General features: G+C 42.4%; 1 protein-coding gene across 2 annotated transcripts in view; it reads left to right on the forward strand.

Moving 5' to 3' along the window:
• The window catches only part of zfpm1 (zinc finger protein, FOG family member 1), a 104510-nt gene that overhangs the window by 26611 nt on the left and 53915 nt on the right, over window positions 1-23984 (forward strand). For both annotated transcript variants that reach the window (XM_083973738.1, XM_083973739.1), the window contains exon 2: window positions 19843-19989. In XM_083973738.1, coding sequence (XP_083829864.1) covers window positions 19843-19989 — 147 coding nt within the window. The remainder of the gene's footprint in view (window positions 1-19842; window positions 19990-23984) is intronic.

Raw genomic sequence — 23984 nt, forward strand, 5'->3', positions numbered from 1 at the left:
TTTCCTAAAAAAAAACTACTCAAACTGATTATTTGATTATCAAAACAGTTGACGATTAATTTAATAATTGATTATTGTTTGATTAATTGTTGCAGCTCTACACGTGAATATAGTGTATCTCACACTGTCCCTGCAGTGACGGGGTGAGGTCCCACTGAGGGGACAGGAGCAGCAACCAGCAGCTACACTCATCTCTCGTCTCTCATTTCCACTTCTTCTGATGGAGGTTGGTCCTCCTGCCGCCACTTTAAAACCACAGCGCTGCGTTTTAAAGTGAGGAGGAGGTAACCCTGGAATCCAGCATTCATTATTCATCAACAGATAGCGCTTCCACAGCACAGCCAGCAACGTAAAGGGCCACGGTGGGCAAAAGCTGAGTGGGAATGGGAGAAGGTAACGTTAAGGTTCCTCTCCTCAGAGAGGAGGGACATCTATCGCTCTCATCCTCATGCTTTTATTTCACTTTCAGCTCATCTTGAATTTCAATTATTCAACAGAAAAAGCCAAGCCAAGCCTGTTCACAATGACTGTTTGACACTGATGGGGCCCCTCCTCTCAGCACACACACACACACACACACACACACACACACACACACACACACACACACACACACACACACACACACACACACACACACCAACACACCTCAGAGGACCATGTGGAGGACTATTATTAATCATGCTGATATCAGCTCCTCACATCTTCGGCACTATTTGCTGTTTAATCACTAAAATAATACGAAGGGGAGGGCGGTGGTGCCGGGTTGGGGGTGTTGGGTTGCCATGGTGACCAAATGGAAAAGGTCAGTCGTAGTTTATCTTATCAGCGATAGGGAATGGTTACTAATTACAGATAGGTACTACCAGAGCTTGGTCCACTGGGCCCTGCCTTAAAACACTATCAGCAATCCACACCGGCCCGATATTAAAATTATCTCTCAAGTCATCCAGACACACACACACACACACACACACACACACACACACTGGCTGTGCTGCATGACTCTATAGCCCCAGAAGACACCAGACAAGGAAGGGCAAGGACAGGCCAGGCTAAGGTGCTTTCATCATGGGTGTCACCAAACGAGCAGATACTGAGTCCATGAGTTAATCTAGTCCACAAAGCCACTCTCTTACTGCGTGGTGCAGGTTCAACTCTTCAGCAGGCACAGCTGCCTTTGAGCAAGACACAGACTAACTGCTGTGGAGCTTTACCCGTCTGGCAGGAGACACTCAAACTTCTCACTGTTCAACCCAGGAACATATCTCCCTGTTACTTGACTGGAAAGAAGAGTACCTGAAATGACTTTGAGCAGAGATGATTCATATTTTAATTGATTTGTTGATCAACAGAGACGTATTAGATATTAATTTTAATACTGCCTTAGTCCAGATCCTCAGTTTCAGATCGTTGTCATTTGAAGACATTGACTCCACTCTGGGTGATGTATAAAGGTTTTGTTGAATTTGTTTGTTTTTTTTTAATTGGAAAAAATCAGTTAAAGAAACTCTTCATAAAAGTTTCAGCCATACGGAGCTGGTATCTGGTCACTACCAGTAGATTATTGGGGCGTACTGTAAATAAACATACAGAAACAAATCTTCCTGAAAGGTTGTGTGTGTTTTTGAACATGTGTGAAACAAAGACAGCGTTGAAGTTTGGGTGAGCTTGTCCTGGTGTCAAATCAAATGAAGTTGTAATAAAGGCTGTGCTGTAACAGTGACAGTCTGTCTGTGTCTCTATAATAAACCTCTCCCATGAATAATTGCCCCGGTCCAAAGATTGTTTACATGGCAGGTGGTGAAGTTACTTACACAAGCGGCGAGGCATCAGCCATTTATAATGTGACCTGCCGACAGGTGTGACTACATCACACACCACATACATCGACATTAAAACAAAGGGCGTTCAGTGCAGAGCACCTGCTCATTACACTCCTCCTTCCTGTGGATTTTGCATAGTTGAGATGTTTTACTTGCTTGTCATTTCATTTTACTTTACTACAACCATCATGCAGCTTTGTTATATAAAAAACTTGATATTTTTTTTTATCATTTTCATTATTAATAGTGTTATTACTCGTCAAAGGGAACATGGTAACAAATGTCAAATGAACTACTCACTCAGATTTGCACTTTTTATTTCCAAGCGATTGAACAAATTCTTCTGGACACGAGTGGGTCGACCTCCGACCAATCAGAGCAGTGACATGTGATGTAGCACAGATAAAAATCTAAACTTTTGCTAAATTTTGCCAGTAGTTCAGTGAACACTTTTCTCATCAACAAACGCTGCAGGTTCAGTCGTTGTCGTCACATCAACATTAAATCAACTGGGCGCTTTTCCTCCTTGGCTTTCTTGGTTGTTCTTCGTCTGGCATCAAATGGCCAAAAGAAAATGATAAGTTCATGTAATAAACTGAAGCTGAAGCACTGGTCGTGCTCTGTGTTGCATGATGTTGAATTCTGAACTGAATCTTTGAACAGGTGTTTTGTGAATGACCTCCGTGTTCTCCTGACGGATGAAACCAGCCTGACAGAAATCAACTTTGCACGTAGCATCATCCGACTTGAAAGTAAAAGGGAAGTTTGAATTGAAGTGAATGATGGGACAGTGTTGATAGATCTGTAGCCTGTTGCTGCTTTTCTCTGTTTCATATCAGTGTGAACTCAACATCTTGAACATTTGAACTGTGTTTTTTCTCTCATATTGAACCTTGACATGAGACTGAGCTGAACTTTTGTCCGCTGGTCAAAGGAGATGTTCACATTTTTCAGGGAAGGTGTTTTTCAAAGTGTTGCTCTCTTGGTTCCAGATGACTTGAATGCTGGATGTCGGCTCTGATAGATTCATCAAATGTGAACGTGACAGTTGCATCTCTGGTGTGTGTGTGCGCGCGCGTATTTGCATGTGTGCTTTTATGAGTACAAGTGAGAAAGAGAGTATTTCTCTGTGTGCCTGCCTGTTTTTCTGTGTGTGTGTGTGTTTGTGTGTGTGTGTGTGTGATCTTGTCTCTGCACCCTTCCATTTATCATCTTTGACATTTGGCTGTACTCCCCCTCTATCTGACCATCATCTGAGGAAAGCACATTTTTCCCATCAGAAATCCCGTTGTGACTTTTTGCGTTTGGGGTTGGGGGGGATGGGGGGGGGGGGGCTGCTGATACTTCCTTTGGCGAGGCAGAGAGATACATAGATGTGAGCGAGCACATCTTTTCTTGGCTCTACTCCGTTTGTGTGTGTGTGTGTGTGTCCGTATGTGCGTGTGCGTATGTGTTTTTCTTCTCCATCAGTGTGTAAAAGCAATTGTGTATTTCTGGGCCTGCATACTTCTGTGTGATTTTGTTCGATCAGTAGAGTAATTATGGATATGTCTTTTTACTTTACACACAACACACACACACGCGCGCGCACACACTCTTAACATGGATGTTATCTGGGCAGTGAGGGCTCCAGTGATGCCCTGCCTCTTGAAAATACCCCCTTTCTTTGCTGCTGCCAGCCATGCAGTGGGTTATATTTAACCAGATATCTGCTTTACATCCCCTCTCCATGCTCCACGGGGCTATCGCTGCTACACTGCTGCCACCATCTCACTTTATTTTTATTTTTATTTTAAGCCTTGTGACAGGAGGCGGAGATAACAGATGCAAAGCCAAGTTGTGAGTGGCGTACCCCCCTCTTCTCTATTTTGTGCTCTCTCTCTCCAACAAAAAGACCCCCCCCCCCTCCTCCTCCCCCTTGCCCCCCAACCGCCACCATCTTTCCATATCTCTTCTCTTGTTTTTTCTTTTGCTTTTGCTTGTCTGTCTCTTTATCTTTATCATTTCTCTGCCCTTTTATCCCCCCCCGCCCCCCCCCTCCATCCTCTTGGTATTTCTCTTTACTTCTCACAGAGGGTTTCCTGGTAGACCCTTCCTCCTCTTGGCAGTGGGAGAGGCAGATGTTCACAGGACAGCCAAAGATCACACAGATGTGGTACGCCACATCTGTGTGATCATTTATACATTCACCTCATGTGACACGTAAAAAAAAAAGTAGATAAAGTCTCCACATAATAAACTTACTATCGAATGCAGTTGCTGGTAAAATAATTACTGTGAATGACGCACTGAGAGCAATATTAGATATTAGTTTTTTTTTTTTTTTTTTACAGATATTATATTATATCAGTGTATATGTTGGCTGATAAATAACTAGACATTCCAGCACAGGAAGGTGTGACAACAAGGTTTGATGTCATTTAAAAAAGTGTCATCAGTGTCTTTAGTAATTATGACGGGAGTCATGTGATTCATGTCATGTCATTTGTTTTTCTCAAATGAAAAACGGAACTAAAAATGAAAAAAATGTATAAGCTTGGTAGATGCAATGATAAGCATTTTTTGAATGTGCAAAACGGCTGTTCATTCCCATTTGAAACCCATGGCCATCACGGTTACTTAACCATGACTGCTACACAACATTAGGTGCACGTTTGTTGTTGTAACCTTGTCTAAACCTACAACCTTGTGCAAAATCAGAGTGAATGTGGGGGACAAGAGCTGCACACCAGACACCCTGCCCTCTAATACGCTCCACAAACGGCCCCAAAATATTCACGATCATATTGAAACAGTTAGACATGGTGTATCTTATCTTGTCCAAGTATAAACAGGAAATCATATCATGGAGCCATTTTTTTTTTTTATAACAAGGAGGAATGACGATTCCCTGCTCTCTCACAGCTCTCACGTGGTGGTTGTCCAGCCCAACAGGGTTGATCTGGAGCCTAAAGCTAAGCACAGCATGGCACATCTACATATAAGGTCAACCTTGTGTTTATTATTACGTAAACATGACAACAAAGATCAAGTATGCTGGCACCAGTACATATTGTTGATATGAGATACGAGATTCCATTGGTCATATCGCCGTTACAGGTTGAGTTAAATCTGGAGAGGCCATAGCTCAGAGAGGCTGGGTCAGTGCATCACCTGTTGCTGATCAATACGATATATTCAAATATAAAATCACTTCTAAAACACACCAGACAACTCCAATTCCCCTGGTTTCCCAAACTCTTTAATTATTCCTTTAATGCAAAGTGAATTTGATAACTTCTCAAGTATTCTTCTTATAAATGCACATTTATATATTTATCTGGATGTCCACTTCTGGATGTAGACCCTCCCTGATCCCGTTCCTGTGTCTGAGGGTTCAGAGCATCCACTGCAATTTCATTGGTAGTAACATTGATCTTACCTGTTAATTCCAACTCGCATATGAGATGTGGACTAATGATGATGAGGGGAGCAGACTAAGAAACACGTCTGAATCCATAACGACAAAGACATGCAATTTAAGGCTGAAAGCGCGCTCCGCTGACATCCATTCTGGGAACAATTAGTTATGTTGAGGAACGAGAGAAAGATAGTTGTTGGCAAATCAGACCTTTAAAATGATTTATCTCCTTGAATTAATAGAATCAAATCATCACTGCAGCTGTAATTACACAAGATGTGTGAGGAAAAAAGTATATTTAGAACAAGTGCTCTCATGTGTTTGTGTGTGAGATTTGGTTGCAGTGTGCGTGTGCATAAGGTCTCAATCCACCATGTGTGTGTTATCAAATCATTTATAGAATCAGTATCTGTGTGTTTCAAAGGAGGTTAAATCGAAAGCAACTGGACTTAGTTATTTAACTAAGTCCACTGGACTTAGTTATTTAAAGCAGAAGTAAGCGATCCGGTCGTTTTGGCTAATGCTGCGTTCCAGGCAGGCTTTTGAAATCGTAAATTACAGCTTCAAGTCACAACTTACGACTTTTGTAGCGTTCCAGGCAACCCACTCGTGTTTTTCCGACCTGTTTTACCTGTGAAAGTCACTATAACGGCCGAGTTGCCTTGAACGCACCATAACAGTCCTCGTCCCTACGTCACCACATTCACGGCGTCCCTTGGCTGCACACACAGCCCTGCATGCCGTTCTCTCTCCTCATTGGATAAAAACTGTAGGATACAATAAATGTTTTCTCCTCGGCTCAGAGCAGAGCAGAGTGACTGACAGACCCGTGTTTCGGTCTAAACACTCTATGTAAGTGATTGCCGTCGGAAGATATAACTATTTAAGACTTATATTAACACAAATATATCACTTACTTCTGCTTTAACTAAGTCCAGTTGCTTTCGATTTAACCTCATTTGAAATACTATGACCTGGGCAAATGAGAATATGCACCAGCCTTTCTGTGTGTTGTTAGTTATTAAATAAGATATTACTCTAAATATGAGTACCTCCTTGATTTTATGGATTACCTGTGACCCTACAGTATGATGAAGAGCATCCTGTCTTCGATAATGCAGATGGTTCATACTGACAGTTTTCTTACATGAACTCAGGTCATTGTCCTGAGAATATGCTCTTCTAGACATTGTCTGGAGCGGAGTGACCCTTTCACTGGTGTGGTGTGGGTGGCGTCTAGTTAGAACGTGCAGGAGGCGGGACAGGCATAATCATAAAACAATAGTGAAACGCCGACTGGTTTGGACCAACATGGTCTTGTTCAGGGCCCAGAGCTCCAGGTAGGATCCCTTATAGGCACAGTGGGTGGCCTAGAGGCCTGACTACACCAGCTGCTATGTAAAGACAATGTTTATCAATTAGAATCAAGTATGACATTATAAAACATGTCAGAGAGTATATCTGAAAACCACATATCAAATAGTCACCTATCAGAATCACAATACACAATCACAGCTTACAGTTATAAAAGTGCTGCTGATATTGAAATGTTGTTTACATCATGGAGTCTGTTGATTTTCCTTAAACTTGTCTGCTGATTTCAGCGTCGGCCCTCAGTGACAATACTGTAGTTCCTGAATTTTGTTTCTTTGTGTAAATGGATTTTCTTCTTCACCACCTGGATGTTTGCATACTTCCAGTTTAAAGGGATAGTTCACCCAAAATTGAAATTTCTCATTATCTACTCACCCTTATGTGGACTAAGGGCTGGGAGAAGTTTCAGAGTCCTCCGTGGCTTCTCTGAGTTACAGGGGGGCTCGGCGTAGCACTGCGTGTACAAATAACGGTTGCAAATGGATACCAACTGTCTTCATAACAAAAAGACACACCAAAAACATCCAAATAGCTCCATGCTGCTCGTATGTAATGTCCGTCTGGTATTGAAGCCCCGAAATGCGAAAATGTCCCGAAAAAAATTAAATACGCAAGCTTGTTTGTAGTGTCTAAATTTGACGAACTGGGAAGAGGAGCTTTGAGAAGCTTCCGCTACAAACAAGCTTGAAATATAGACTTTTTTTTTTTTCGGGACAATTTCGCATTTCGGGGCTTCAATACAAGACGGACATTACATACGAGCAGCATGGAGGTATTTGGATGTTTTTTGGTGTGTCTTTTTGTCACAAAGACAGTTGGTCTCCATTTGCAACCGTTATATGGACATGCACTGCTACGCCGAGACCCCCTGTAACTCAGAGAAGCCACGGAGGACTCTGAAACTTCTCCCAGCCCTTAGTCCACATGAGGGGGAGTATAGATAATGAGTGAAATTTCAATTTTGGGTGAACTATCCGTTTAACACCAGTTGTGTAACAGAAAGGTGGTCAGGTCAGCACGCCGCCCACTTCCACTCTGTGAATGCTCTGGGCAACCACCTGCTGTGTTCACCTGTGGGCTCGGTGGGACATGGTGCCGACAGGATCCAGTCCTTTTTAATCTTCTGGTTTGGACATTTGTGTTTCTCACATGCAGCTCCTCCAGACAATATGTCTGCATAAGTTCAGGGTTGTGTGGTGCATGTGTGGCAGAGCAGTTCTTGTTTCTTGTTACATTTCTTAGTTGTGTTTTTGTCTCTGTTTGCCAGAGCTGTTTTCCCTCCCTCCCTCAGTGTGTTTAGTCTCCGGGACAAGCAGAAACATCTGTGTGTGTGTTGCTTTGCGCTGTGTAGCTGCACAGTTAACATGAGACTTCAGGGTTGACACTTGGATAAAAAGCAAAAGCAAAGGCCACAGATGGTGATCAGGAGGAGGAGGAGGAGGTGGAGAAGGGGAGGAGGAGGAGGAGGAGGATTTAGCTACTCAGGTCAGACGTTAGTATGTGACTGGACCGTGTATCATCAACGTGTGAAACTGGTGACGTGGTTAAAACAAGTGAAGGACAGTAAACAACGATGGAAAGTAGCCAAAGCTGCAGGAGAAGATGTGAAATGTGATGTAATGTGATATAATTGTTGATGATACCACTGTGTTGCCAGCACCGTACCTGTTGTGCTAAGCTGCACTGAAAGGGTTAGTGACTGTGGCTCAGTAGTGGTGGTGACACATTACAGGAAGTTGTCCTAAATATTTCTAAAACTGTTTCTCGGAAAAAAAAAGAAGAATGAAAGGTTTCGAAGTTGATAACACTGACTGTAAGTGTCCCTCATGACCTAATAGAAACTGATTGTGCCAAGTCATTCTGAAACAACCGGTGGGGAAACACCAGACCCATGCAGCGTGATGACCGGCAGCGTAACTCCATCACTCAGTCAGTCAGTCAGTGGTTGGGTTCGGAGGGCCGGCCAACAGGGAAGGAGGAAGAGAAATAAGTGATGAGGAACGAAGGGGAAGAGAGGAGGCAGGAAATGTAGAGAGGAGGGGAGCGACAGAAACCTTATAAAAAGGTGGGAAAAATATTTATTTAAAATGTCAACATAGAACAAACACATCAGAAAAGTCATGTGGGCGATCTGGATCAGTTTGAAGACCTTCTAGTTTTCTCCAGTGTTAACATTTTTTCTCTGCTGCTGCTGCGTTTTGCAGTGACATGAACACAGAGCTGGTTCATGTCAGAGATGTGGAGTGAGAGGGCGAGCGAGGGAGGACCACAGTGGAGGGGGAGTCTCTCTCTTTCCTCCTGCATACCATTATAATCTCTCATCTGCCTCCCGTCTTCATTCAAGGTTGAGATCAAGGGACAGGGATTGCAATCAGGCTTATTATATCACGCGTACACACACACACACGCACACATGCACACAAACTAAAAGTCAAATACATCCAAGAGATTCTCCCACACGCTGCAGCTCCACTCTGAGAAATGCCTCTCATGTTGCTAATCTGGGTCTGACGTCTCCTGTAGTTTTCATCCGTCCGCTCTGTTAATGTGACGCTTTCTATCAGCACATGACACACACACAACCTTGTTATTAACCAAACACACATGATGCAGATGTTGTTGGCCTTTAACACTCCAGTTAGGTAACGTGTGTTTGGATTTTTTTATTGAGGATCGACTTTATCCTCCATAATGGCTGAGGCTGTACGTTGGTTTCAGCCCCACAGAGAAGTTTGAAAATCAAACTTGAACATATAGAACAAATTTGAGTAAGTGTTTGTTTTGTTCACACGTCACACACACCTGTGCTGCTGTGGAGAGTCACAGTCACACAGGTGGCAAACAGTCTGAGCACAGACCTTGTGAATGAATCCTATCGATACATTTCACAGCCAAAACCATGTCGACAATGACCTTATTTCACCTAACTGTGTGTGTGTGTGTGTGTGTGTGTGTGTGTGTGTGTGTGTCTGTATATAAAAGTGTGTGAAAATTCTCACCATTTTACTCAAGGCCAAGTCTCTTATATCGAGGGAGAAGAGCAGAGATATGATAGAAAAGAAACACTGTCTGAATGATTTGAGGATGGAACAATGATGGGTAGATTCACATCATTTATGACCGTGTGTGTGTGTGTGTGTGTGTGTGTGTGTGTGTGTGAATAAACTGGTTGGCTCTTTATGACCTTCCCCTGACCTCACCATGAATCCTATTGGTTATGTGAACTTTTAAATTGCGTTGTGTGAGTTTATGCTGATAATTCCCTATACGCGTATATGCACCATTGTTCTGTGTGTGTGTGTGTGTGTGTGTGTGTGTGTCAGCATGCGTATGTTTGTTGGTTCCCACTGGTCATGGCGTTTCCATGGTATCACAAGTACAGTTTTTAGAAGAGTCAAGGCATTGTTCAACAGTGGGAACCCTGCTGCTGCCGCCGCCGCTGTGTGTGTGTGTGTATCCTCGTATCCTTTCTCCACTTGCGGCCTTGTTGGGTTGGGGGAGGGGGGAGGGGGGAGGGGGTGGACGGGGGCGTGGGGTAGATAGGAAGGGATTCAATAAGTCGTTGAATCCCCCCCCCCCCTCCTCCCTCTGTGGATCTTAGGATGGTGGGAAAGTTCAAATCTGCTGCTATTTTCTATCTTTTATCAGGCGGGCTTATCGGCTGGCTTTCTCGTCTGCATGCCTGGCTTCAATAGTCCAGGGTCTCGGTTTGGGCTGCAAGCTAACTGCTCTCTATCTCTCCCCCACCCCCACCCCCCCTTAAACGCACTCCCCTCTTTCTTTCTTTTTTCTCTTTTTTCCCCCAACCACCTGTTGTTGCATCAAAAGGCAGAATCATAGTATCAACAACTCAGGTTTTGTTGGCCGTGAGAGCAACACATGAGATTTTCCTGTAGATCGTACAAACAAACACCATGCAGAGTGTTGAGCTCATACCATGTCTGAAATCATTTTATCTGTATTTACGGCCTTGAGTTTCTCAGCCCTGAGCTTGTGGAGGGTTTGCTGACAGAGCCGTGGATAGTGATATTTGGGGGTGTCCTGGTGGCCAAGGAATGGGGGGCTTCTGCTGATTTTTAAAAATCTTTTCCTACCTAACTGAGCTAAACTGGACTGAAACATGTGAATTGTCCAGTTGTTGGACGAACCACTTGCTCCTGTGCAGACAGTCTGAATGTAACAGGCCTATTGAACAGGCAGGCTAACGTGAATCACAGGGACAGAACATGGGAAATAGAAATATGAGGAGTGATCAGTCTGAATTTACATCAGTTGCATGAAACGTGGGTATGGTAATTCTTTATTTTGAGAAATAGGTGTCTAGTAAAAAAAAAACCACACACTCTGTCATAGCTGTACTCTCTTATCATAACACACACATGTTGAGGTTTTCTTTAGATTTTCAGAGGAACACAGGGTTTTCACTGCATTTCGACTCTGCTCTGCTGCCGTTCCTCTGTGATGTATGTGGGAGTGAGTTATCCTCCAGGGAAATGAAGCAGTCTGCTGGGGTGAGTGTGTCTGAAGTGCTGCCAGAGAAGAAACAGTTGTGAAACAGAATACCAGAGAGAGACGTGATCAAAGACATCACGGGATGTCTCCACACCGCATGTCATGCAGGAGACGGATGAGACGCTGCAGTGAAATAATGGTCCATGAAAACTCCACAAACTTCATCCTTATTAACCTACTGTATAGCAACATATCTTATTTCCCATAGACTGTCTTTAATGATTCATTTATCAGCACTCTTTGAACAAACTATAACAAGACACTCTACTGTACATTACTTATTTCTGATACAGGTGTCTGTCACTCTAAGACTTTTACTACAGTATACCTGATCACCGGCCGTTCTTTGTAGTATTTCTATAGGTTTAAATGCAGAAGCAGAGAGTTAAACTGCTATTTCATGCTTCTAAAAAAGAAAAAAAATACTGATCTTATTTAGTGGATCTGGTTATCGGCCATTTTGAGACTGATCCACATTTCTCTGCAAGTTCCAGTCACTCAGCTACGTCTGGGTAGCTACGCAACTGGCTTCTCTTAAAGATAAATATAAACATCAGAGATATGTTTGAGGTCATTTAGAATCAGTGTGTTTATCACACACGATGTCACCGACAAGTTCATTTGCCTGATTAGATCATGTATGTCACAATTCTGTAAATGTGGAAGAGGAAGAAGAAGATCAGCAAGTCGGCTGATTTAGAAGAAGTTATTTGTGCATTTCAAATTAGTGGTGCAGTTTTGTGCCATTTTCATTAGAAATTCATCAGGTTATATGATCAATAGTAGAATAAAATGAGTATGAGAAAAAAATCAGCATTGACCAAGAGACATTACAATGAATTGCTGTTATTGCAACATATTTACAAATGAATCAAAGACTATTAAAGTAAAGCATTCTCACATTTTAAGATTTTGGGGACAATAGTGCTATATTCACACTATGTATTCATCCACCATTGAAAGTAGTACCTTGCAGCAATTTTAAACAATAACTGAGATTTTTTCTTCTTTTAGAAAATTAAACTTAAACAACAGAGTGGTATGGGTATCTGTAGTGTTTGACAATAATAATTAAAAAAAGAAAGCAGCATTGGCCTCACCTGGCAAATACATACTGATACGACCATGGTGATAATGATACTGTGGTAATTCCAATTATTCAGACGGACCACTTTCTTCACCCTAGAACACTTTGACAAAGATGTGTGTATCTGGTCCAGTGTGTGTGTGTGTGTGTGTGTGTGTGTGTACAGTGTTGGTCAGAAGCGCTATCAGCTCTGAAGCAACACGGTGTTCCAACATGGAAAGCAACAGCAGGGAGATTTATTTCGGTGAGCTGGGCCGGTGAGCGCTCCCTCCTGAGGAGCTGGACTATCAGATAGGCCTGCTGTGAGGAGGCTGATGATCCTCTCCTCCAGGGCAATGTCTTCTCCCCGGGGGCATGAAGGATACCCCGCTACCGGACCATCCATCACGGCCAGCGCTGATACACACAGCGGCTGTGGGTATCTGGGGCACTATGGGGGGGGGGGGGGGGGGGGGGATTGTTGCTGCTTCTTTACCTGCAAACATCTGCACCTTGGAGGAGGAGGAGGAGGGGGAGGGGAATTCATTGTTACCCCCGCATGGTGTCAAGTCTCTCTTATTCTGTTTCGATTACACTCCATCCCTGTATCCAGCGGCCTCTATCGCTTTCTATCCCCCCCCGCCCCCCCTCTCTGTCTCCATGTCTCTCTCCCAAGGTTCAGCCAGTGTCCCACCCTGCTGTCTCCCCAGGACCTTTATCAGGGAGACGGCTGTGCTCATTAAGGAGTTAATTTTCTCACTCCTATCTTTGATTAGTATAGTCAACCTAAAGTACTGTGAATTCTTTAAATTTCCTTTCCTTGTTATCAAAAACGGAGAGAGAGAAAAAAAAGATGGGAATGGGGGGATATTTAATCGTTTAAGTAGTCTTTCTGGGGAACTAGATTTCTCTCTCTCTCTCTCTCTCTCTCTCTCTCTCTCTCTCTCTCTCTCTCTCTCTCTCTCTCTCTCTCTCTCTCTCTCTCTCTCTCTCTCCCTCTTTTTTTTCTCTTCCCAGCAATGTAAAGAAATCTAGCTGAAAGCCAGCCTAGCTCAGTAATGCAGTTTTTAAAGCGTGAGGATGGAGGGAGGGGAAGGAGGGAGGGGAAGGAGGGAGGTGGTGGTGGTGGTGGCGGGATAGGGAGGGAAGAGAGAAGGAAAGAAAAAAAAAATGACTTGATGAAATTCCGCTATCAGCTCTGAACCAATATGCAAAATATCTCGCTGGAAATCAAATAGCTATTATGTTTTCATTTCCACGTCGGCGTATTTGCTTAATGAAGAGGAGACAGATCAGACCGGCAGAGAGAGTCTGCAGGAGCCGATAACCGCCAACGGCTCCCAGCTATCCGCACAGAGTGACGCTCCCAGTCACTACGCTTTTTCACCGAGAAAAAAAAAAAAGAAAAAGGGATGGAGGGGAGGGAGAAAAAGAGAACGAGAGAGAGAGAGTGTGAGAGAGAGAGAGAGGGAAGGTAATGGACTATAAGGGATAGAAAGAGAGAGAGAGAGCGCCAGTGATATTGAAAGGGGACAGAGAAGAAGAAAAGAGGTGGTGGTGGTGGTGGGGATGGGGATAAGAGGGGATGAGGAACGGAGAGATAATGACAGAGAGGAGGAAGCCAGAATATAAAGGAGAGACTGCAGGTTAGAAAGGAGAGAGATGAGGGATGAGAGAGGAGTCAGAGACTGAGTGAATATATATTTTTTTTGGTTGAGAGGTGAACAGAGCAGCAATAAAATAAAATAAAATAAAAAAAAAACAGAGTCTGAAAGTCTCAAAAATTCCTGGAATTCTTTTCAAGCGGAGGCCTTGAACACAAACAGTTTAAGAAATGACTTTTCAGGTTCGACACGTCACCGTTTCTGCTTCCACATCCGTGTCCTATACATGTACATGTAGGCAGACAGACAGCGTTTCCATGCAGTTCAGTTCTTTGATGTTTGGTGTCCTGTGTTCAAGTGCATCAGCTCAGCGTGATCAGTCATTGTCACCAGTCTTGCGGTTTGTATTTCGCTGGTGGCTGTGATGGACTTTTTTTCTTTTTTTTTATTATACCTTTATGCAAATTTGTCCTTTTTTATTTCTGCATTTTTTTTTATTTATCTTTTCATTCCGTCCGTTTCTTCACACTGCTGGCGAGTGCTTTTTATTTCCTGTGGGTAAACCTGCTGTGGCGTGGAATTAAAATGTTCCTCACAGAATTACCTGGACACTCTTCTGCACAGTTGCTGATAATCACCATCGCCACTATTCATGTATTCTTTACATGTAGAGTATTTGTTGGACACACCTACAGCGAATCACAGACTGATTTATTTGGCACCTCCATAACGTACACTTTGCATACATGAAAGTGAGATATTGTTTTCCACTGGTCTTGGGAGTTAACTGACACATATTTATGTGTCTGTCGTTTGTCATGCAATGTAAAATACAGTAAAACAGACGTTGTGTTAGTGCTGCATGCAGACGTGTATCATATAAAATCCAGTAGATCTGCAGTCAGAGGTTGGTGTCTTATTAATCAAGCACTTTCCCTGTTAGTCATTTTATATTTGGATCTTTAAAATGTCCGATAATTGTGAAAAGTCTCATCACATTTTGCCACTGCCCAGTTAGACATTCTTAAAGTCTTTGTCTAATGCATTGTAAAGAAAAAGACAAAGAAAAATAGCCAACTAACACTCACACACTGGAGCAAGGTGATGTGTTTTTTTAATTTTTTTTTTGTGATTAGTTATGAAAATAGCTGCTGATTTATAATTTTCTGTAGATCGGCTTATCAAACCACACCTGTCAAAGCCCCCCCGGCTCTGAGAGCCGACGGATGTGTTGCATTATTTTCTACAGATGATTACGTGACAAAAAAAAATGTCATAATGAAAGCAGGCGTTGCAGCCTGTGCTTCTGTGATATTCAGAAACAGTGCAGTAAACAGACTTGTGCAATATTCTGCTATAATTCAGATGAAATAAACGAGTAAAAAGATATTTAACATTTAGAGCACAGATGTGTTAACGGCGGTCAGTCAGACACATGTTACTTTGTGAGAAAATGTGAATCTTGCATCATGAACGTAGAAGGATTGGACTTGAGGAAGATGTGAGATGTTGCAGAGGCCTGATGGAGGTGGCCCACCCCTCACTACCAACAGCACCCACTGCTCTGCCACCACTTTATCATCTTCATATTAGATGTGAAGATGTGCAGGACGTTCAATACGTCCCAGCATTTCAGATGTGTCCAAAGGAGAAAAAAAAAATCTATTTCTTTACTTGAGTTTGTCATCCCTGCAGTAATCAATGCGCGGCCGTTAGCAGCTCAGATCCCAAAGGGCTGAGGAGAAAAAGCTGATTTTTATTGAAGCTGAATATAATGGATCGATGTGGCGGTGCTGTGTGTGGATGGAGCCTCTTGTAGGGAACGGTGGCCATGGAGCTGTGATAAGAGCCCATGCAGCGTGTGAGCCAGATGTTGTTTAAAGTGCAAAGTTGATTAAAAGTATTTCCTCAGTGGTGGGTAATTCTCTTCACTCTGATCAATAAGTGGCTCCTCTCCAGTGCGTGACTCTGTGTCAGGTACCTCAGCTTCACTCTCTCTCCTCTCCTTCCCATTCTCTCCTCTTTTCTTTCTCTAAATATCCTCTTTTAATGTTTCTCTTCACAAGTCTGTGATTTTCTGATACAAGTACGCCTCTCCCTTCCACCCACCCACCCACTCTCTTTCTCTGCCCCCCTCCTCCCTCTCCTTCTCTTGCTTTCAGGTCTAATGTATTTTTTGTGCGGCGGGTTATTAGCGTGAGAGCGGCGAGGCTTGCGCGTGTTTAATCAGGCTTGTTGAGCATGCAGGTTTGATGTGTGTTGTCTCTGTGTTTAATCAGCGAGCTGCTCGCTGCAGGTTTGATGTGGACGGAGAGTTAATAAAGCAGTATCTTCGGCGCCTTCATCAGCTGCAGCACTTTGTTCTGCCTCTCTCCTCACACCTCCAAGACAGACAGCTGCAGAGTCTCTGTCTCTGTGCTGGAGCGTCAGCTGTGCTCTGCTATAGCACATCTGTCTCAGTCTCCTCTTGACGCTGCATGGTGGACTGCTGGATTTTGTCCTCAGTCAGTGAGAAGTTGTGATTTTATTAAAGGATCAGGCCTCATTTTAAAACTGTGTTTGTGAGGAACACCTTTTTGTTTTCCTCGTATTCAGTTTCTTTAAGCTGTGGACACTGGACAGACTGTCACACAGCAGCAGCAGCAGCAGCAGCAGCAGCAGCAGCAGCAGCAGCAGTCAGGTCCCCCAGCTGGACGCCTTCGTGTCCTGTCCTTCAGTTTGGTCTGAGAGTTGACTCCTAATAAGTTTTAAAATTGAATAGAAAAAAAGTCAGACAAAGAAGAGACCTCTACTTCCTCCCAACTGTGAACCTGAGAGCATTAAAAAAAAAGATCTTAGCACTTTATTGATTATTGAAATAGTTATTTGTTTTCATGTGGCTGAGGTTATTAACTGTTTATCTCTACTCTCGCTCATTGACTTGAATTAAAAGCAGGTAGTTAACACTGAAAGTTCATAGTGAAAAATATCAATGATATCAGCTGGTTATTGCTTCTTGAATTTGCCTTTTGAATATTAATAGATTTGAAAAACAAAACAAAGGTCAGTGTGACAGGATTTATAGCCCTGAAATCCTCATTTATAATTTATATCTCAGATTAATCCAGGAAACCTCTTTTTCCTGTTTTTTTTTTATTATTATTAATACTCGTATGTTTAACACCACCACAACCTGAGGTCTGATTAAAAAAAAGAAAAAATAATAATTATCATCGACACACTTTGTATTTTTTTGTATTCTTTTAACTGAAATGACAGCAGCCTGTTCCATATAAACTGAAGCATCTGGGCGTTATGGAGACTCCACAGTGGTCTGTAGAAATTTCACATGTGAATCTATCCTTATTTGTCAGATTCTCTAAAGTATGAAGCAAATAATTGATGTATTGACAAACTGCTTTGTTGCAGCTTTATGCTTCACATTTAACACTTTCTTTTTACTTGGCATGAATAAGCCCCAGTGTTTGTTGTGTCTTTTATTCTGTGAGTTAACCTAAAGTGATTTGTGCCACACATCAGTGTAGCAGCTTTTGAAGGCAAATGTATTTCCCTTCAGACAGGAGGCTCGTCAAAGCGCTCAGAGACATGGAAATACATTAGAAACAGAACATCAAGATGATTCTAAAACTGTATTTAAAGCAAAGGGCCAGTTTGATGTGGAACAACCCCACTGAGCACTGCACTGATCAGCTTGATGCTGTTCTCTTGTTCAAGGTTTTCACATTGCAGAGAAAATTCATGAAGTTCCTCTGTGTCCAGGAACATCTGTGAAGTATTTCCTGAATTTCATTTTTCAATGTTTCGCTCAAACTTTTCTATTTGCCTCCGAACCATTTTGAAAAAAATAAATAAATGAGAGCCTCGGGCTCTGTTCATGAACAGTTTAGATCCTCCTTTAGTTCAGCGCTGCTGTTGGATAAGTCTCAACTTAATTCATGTCCCTCCTACAGAGATACACATGTGGGCCATGTCTTTTATTATTGCTCCATCTCGTGAACAAGTTCAGTCCAATTTTCCTGTGGATATCACACTGTAACAATTAATAAGGCTTTAACTTTTAAAACTGGCAAATGAAGTAGAATGTGCTGCACTTATCACACAGGCCCAGCTATCCTTTCTGCCAACTATCCGAGACAGGACGAGGAGGGGAACGAGAGAATATTTCTCCTTGGATAAAAGAGGGGAGAAAGTGGAGCTGAAACTTTTCCGCACAATTTGATGTCTGAAAGCAGTGATGCAGTGATTGATTCATTAAACCAGAGCCGTAATGAGGAAAGAAATCATAATTCAAACTTACATTTTAAAGAGGAAATATAATTGCAATTTTATACAGAGAAGTCCCTTTGTACAATTATGATTAAAGGAAAATTAATTGTATGAAAATGTCCTTATAGATACTGAAAATTAGATCTAGCAAAGCTCAGGCGACATAGACCTAATTCTAAAAATATTGTGTACAGGATCGATCTTTTTTTTTTCTCTCTCTCTCTCCTCTACTCTTTTTTTTTTCTTTATGAAGGTCCAAATCTAGCTGTGTTAATTTTATCTGAAATTAGAGTGAACCATGCAGGCGTGGAAGTTGAAATTAGCCTAAAGATGTTTCATTTACAAAGACAGAAACACTTTCTCAGTCGGCGATTGTTTCCCAGCATTATCTCTGCTTGCTTTTAATTGCTTTGGAAGTGAAATTAACAGAATTAGAAAAATTGCCTCTCCCTTTTTCTACAAGCTTCTTTATTCACGGGTATTGTTGTGTGCTTTGTATAGATTATAGACTCCTTTTGTTCCAGTATTGTAAATATATACGCCCCTAGTCACGGCTTTAGCTCTGAAACAATCCCCCTGTTCGTTCGACACAACCTAATGGAAATTAATTTACAACCTGTCTGGATTGAGGGAGAAAGGTGGGAAATGAAATCTCTGTATTAATTTCACTCTGACTTAGTTATTCAAAAACAATATGCCCACCCTCCTTGACTTTCCAGCGTACCGTCATTATGCACGTTGAGTTGTTTTCACCCTTGGCAGTCTGCAGCATATTAACCATTTCTGCTTCACTGTGGTGATCTCTAATCCTCTTAAAAGAAATGGTTACCTCGAATTATTAATTCTCTCGTGGTATCCTCTCGGGAGCTGAGAATTACGAGTGTCAACTGATGCACATGAGCATAATAGAAATTGGCTTTTTTTATAATCAGATGCAGAGAAGCAGATGGTAAATATGACATTAAATTTCAAGGTTCAGACCGTTAAAGCACCCTGATGTATTCATATTATAGAAGGAGTACCATTAATGAAGCACTTCAAAAAAAAAAAAAAAAGTCGCATTAAATTCATATTAACTGACTCCCATTTTTTGGATGTAATCTTCAAACAGGCTAAAATAGATCAAAAGTACTGTATAATTACTATGGTCAGCAGGGATTATGAAACTGTAATTGATATAGATCAGCCCTGCACTAATCACTCTTTTAGCTACAATTTTAGGTATACTGTAATTTGGCTTTAAGGTCCCCCTTGGCTTCTTGCTATTAATCTTCTGGATTAGATTGTTCAGCATGTCCAATTCTCCAAACCCTCTTTTGAATGAGTCCAGTTTAAAAAAAAAGAAAAAAAAGAAAAACTGGATCAGTGTGTTTGGGGTATTTTTCTCCCTTACAGAACATACTGCACATACATAATCATAAGTAGCTTGTTTAACAGTCTAACTTCCTTTTATTTCTCACCTCTCCTGCTCCGGTCTGTTTGGACTCGAGGCTCAAGGGAAGACAATTAAACTCAAATCCTTCTGCTGCAGAGCTGAAGTCTGATATTATTCTGTGAAACTTATTGCTCTTTGTCCACAGACACGGATCTCTACTTAACGAAGGAAGCTCTTATTCTGGCAATGTACATATCAAGGTGCATTTGGTGCTGACCTTTTATTATTGTTATTTACTTAGACATAAATGTGTAATATTTAATATACTGAATCTGATCATTGTTTCAACTGTATCTGCATCTGTCAGCTCTCCAGATGTTGCAGCTTCTGAGCTTTTTCCCTCTTTTTTCCTCACGCAGGTTCCCTCGGGGATGTCGACGGTGGCGAGGACAACATGCTCGACAACCTCAGCCTATCGGGAGAGGAGGGCGGAGTCTCTGACCCCGATGATTCATTAGAGGGTGACAGCTCCAGCCCCCCACCGTACACACCGCTGTACAACGAAGGTGAGAAGGATCAGTGTGTGTAGATGTCTATACAGTACATGTATCATCGTTGTGTCATCATTCTGCGCCGCGTTCTGTCCTCTCATGTCCTCTGCAACGTGGTTTGAAGCTTTTCTCGAGAACAGCTCATGCAAAATATCACAGGATACAGAAGTTGTGCTCTTCCTTACTTCTCCTGCCGCCTAGCAACCAAACAAATAGACGCAACACTTCACTCCTGTACTGTTGAAAGTTGATGAAGGGACTATTTTTTTTAATCATTTCAACCATAAGCATCTAAATGTTTCACCATCCTTGTGTCTGTTGCGTTCACATTATGATACAGTAGCACCCTGTCTTTAACGCTATCCCTGCACTGACAGTATACCTCAACATGTTTATTGCAACTCTTATAGTAAAATAATCCAGATGTCTAGTTCACTGGCGGTTGTTGGTGGTTATTACCAGATTTATCTGTCTGTTATCTGGCAGGAGACAGTTAACGTCAACCAAGAGACAACACCGAGAAAAAAAAAAACTGTTGAACCATTATGAGGTTGCAGCTTTCCATTTGTATCACTCTTTTTTATCTCTGAATAAAAAGAAAGAAGAATTCACAAGGTTCAAGCTTGGCTTCAGTGAATCTGCCCCTCATGCACCTCTTATCCCGAGCCTCCCCCCCTGTACCATGTGATAGCAGAGTTTTCAGTCATATTCTTTTGACTTATTCAAGATTTCACTAGCTGTGTTTTTTTAATCTCAAAAATTCCTGCTCTTGTGAAATTTTGGGGCTGGAAGTGATAAGCGTCTGTTGGTTGGCTTGGTTTGATAAACCCATGGAAATCCTGTCAGGTGCTAATCGAGACGAGATTAGAGATTAGCTAGAGGTGTGTGTCTGTGTGTGTGTGTGCGAGGGGGAGGGGGGTTGTGTGTGTGTGTGTGTGTGTGTGTGTGTATGGGTTTGAGGTGAGGAGTGGGTTATGTGTGTGTTAGATTGTATAAGAAGAAGAAGATGAGAGAACTCGGGCAGACTGCACATGAACACCGACTTGGTGTCTTTTTTTTTGCTTTATTTATGTCTGTGTGTTTTAGCCTCTTCCCCCCGCCCCCAACTCTCAACACACACACACACACACACACACACACACACACACACACACACACACACACACACACACACACACACACACACACACACACACACACACACACACACAGGCTGTTGATTTACTCCTCTTTCTCTCTTTCTTCTCTGAGGTTCCTCGGGTTGCCCAGTGCTGCCATTATCAGTTCTCTGTAAATCAGCCATGTTTGACGAACCTGCTCTTTCAACCTAGGATCAATACCAGCTCTTTATCTGGCCAGCGCTGGCTAATAAAGGCAAGGCCTCTTATCCACCATCTGGAGGAGAGAGAGAGAGAGAGAGAGAGAGAGAGAGAGAGAGAGAGAGAGAGAGAGAGAGAGAGAGAGAGAGAGAGAGAGAGAGAGAGAGAGAGAGAGAGAGAGAGAGAGAGAGAGAGAGAGAGAGAGAGAGAGAGAGAGAGAGAGAGAGAGAGAGAGAGAGAGAGAGAGAGAGAGAGAGAGAGGTGATAACCGCCCTGATAACTTTAGCGAGAAAAACCTAGGACCAAGCAGCACTCTGTTCTCTCCATAACCCCCCACCCAACCTGAAAGAGAGCCTGTATATTACAGTAATGCTGATATAATAGATCCACACACAAACAAACACACAACTTTATTGAGGAAGACTTCAGCATCTCTCTCTCTCTCTCTCTCTCTCTCTCTCTCTGTTGTGTGATTTTTTTTCTCTCTTTTCTCAGAACTGCTCTACAGTTGCAGCGAGTTGCTGAAAACAAGTGAAGTTCCTTTTTTTCAATCACACTTATACATCACAGGAAACCTGATAAAATCCACTTCTGGACTGATTAGTCAGTATGTCACCTCCTTTTGAACTCTAATTGCCGTGCCCTTGTTTAGACCAATGTGAGAAAGATTTTTGTAACCTGCAAGGTTTTTTTTTTTTTTTTTTTTTTTAGAGAGAGAGATTTTTCATCAGAATCTGATCAGTGCACTGCCACGGAAAATGTGGGTGATGCATAAACAGACAAATGTCATAATCTCTTCTAGTTTTCATTGATGATGGACAGTTAAACACAGCATTAAACACCGTTAATTTGTCAAGTAATTAAAAGATTATAGACAAGATAAGATGATAAAATAACATATTTGCTCATTTCAGCTTCTGTCGTGTGAGGAAGTGCTGTTTGAATTGAACGATGATACTGTTTTCTGTTCTCACAGCAGCTGATGGATTTAAAACCATCTCTTGCTGTTGAAGCATGATGGGAGAAGGACATATTTGATTTGCTCCTCATGTATTTACGTACAGATTTACATGTCATGAAGCATCAGTACTGGAAAAATAATTCTTCTTACATGTAAAGTTGTAATGTTGATTCCAGCCACGCTTCAGTTCCAGTAGCAGCTCTGTTATCACATGCGCTTAATTTTTATCAACATGCATTATCAATAGTCTGTGAGTCAAAGTGCATCAAACTTGTACTTTTGTATTTTCCCCCTGACTTACTATGTGTCACTGCGTGGACTGGGCTGAGTCTGCTGGATGCTCCACACACCTCCTCGCTGTCCTCCCGCCTCGTTTCTGCCTCCAAAACTGATCAATGCACCAAGACCGTCGGCACGAGACCACGAGGGAAACGGACGCGTGAAGAAAAGACGTGAAAAGCAGCTTTAAGGAGAGAGAGACAGAAAATGTATAGTGGCTTGTAGAAGTTAGGAGGCGAGATTGTTGGGTGACTTTGCCCTGCAGGTGTGACAGGGGAAGTTCAGCTTATCAGATTGATGGAGACTGTCTTGCTATGGGGGCGGGGGCGGTGGGGGTGGGGGGGTGCGGTGTTGGCTGGCAGAAAAGTGTCTGTCGACTCCTCCTGATACCTGCCTCCCTGTCTGAGATGATATGGGAGATAATATTGATAATATTAAACGCAATAACTGTGTCTCCAGCTCCCCTCCCTCGCTTCAGCCCCTGCAGGATAAAATCAATGTGCCATTCAATGTGATTTATAGCTGAAAATAATGGCACTGTTTAGGCAGGGGGAGGTGTGTGTGTGTGTGTGTGTGTGAGTGTGAGTGAGTGAATGTGTATGTGTGTGTGTGTCTGCTTGCTTTAGAGTGTGTACAGTATGTTGCCATGTATGATTGTTTGTGTGTGGATGAGGTTGAAAGGTGGATGTGACGTGAAGATGGATAGAGTGTGTGTGTGTGTGTGTGTTTGTGTGTGTGTGTGTGTGTATTTGTGTGAGTGTTGATTTATTTGACAATGCAGATCCAATCTCTCAACTGTTACATTAATAACGACGGAGTGTGACGGCGTCACGTGGTGATGGGCCGTTTATGGCTACTATTGATCGGGAGCTATTGCTGTTTATCGGAGTGGGAATGCAAGGGTAAACACAGTCTTTGTGCAGACAGCTGAGGTGTTATCGAGGGTGGGAGCTGAAGATGGGGTGGGATTTGTGGAAGGTGGGGTGGGGTGGGGTGGGGGCCGGAACAGGATGAGAGGAGATAGAGCAAAGTGAGGAGAAAGCAAAGAGAAGGGCAAAACTTGGAAGAGCAGGGATTCACACAAAGGACAGGGAGGGAGAGGAGAGAATCAACTGTTTTTAAAAACAGACTTACAGTGATTTTTCTTTTTTCATGAACCCTGGAGGTCTCTCACCTGTGGATACTCAGAGTTTATATGTTTTTTGTTTTTTTTTATTTCACAAAAATAATAATCAATAGTTATGAACAAATAGATATGACCATGGTACATGCAAATCTGAACCAAAAGGAAGGACAAGAAATAACAGCAACATCAACAAACAAAAACAGCAATGACAACATTAAAAACAACAACAAGAAGACAAAGGTGAAAATGATGTATAGAAAAAAACAAAACATGACCCTCCATTACAATCATTTACCATTTCAGGGTAAATGTGTTAAAACCAACC

The sequence above is a fragment of the Trachurus trachurus genome (assembly GCF_905171665.1).
Source record: "Trachurus trachurus genome assembly, chromosome: 6".
Taxonomy (NCBI): domain Eukaryota; kingdom Metazoa; phylum Chordata; class Actinopteri; order Carangiformes; family Carangidae; genus Trachurus; species Trachurus trachurus.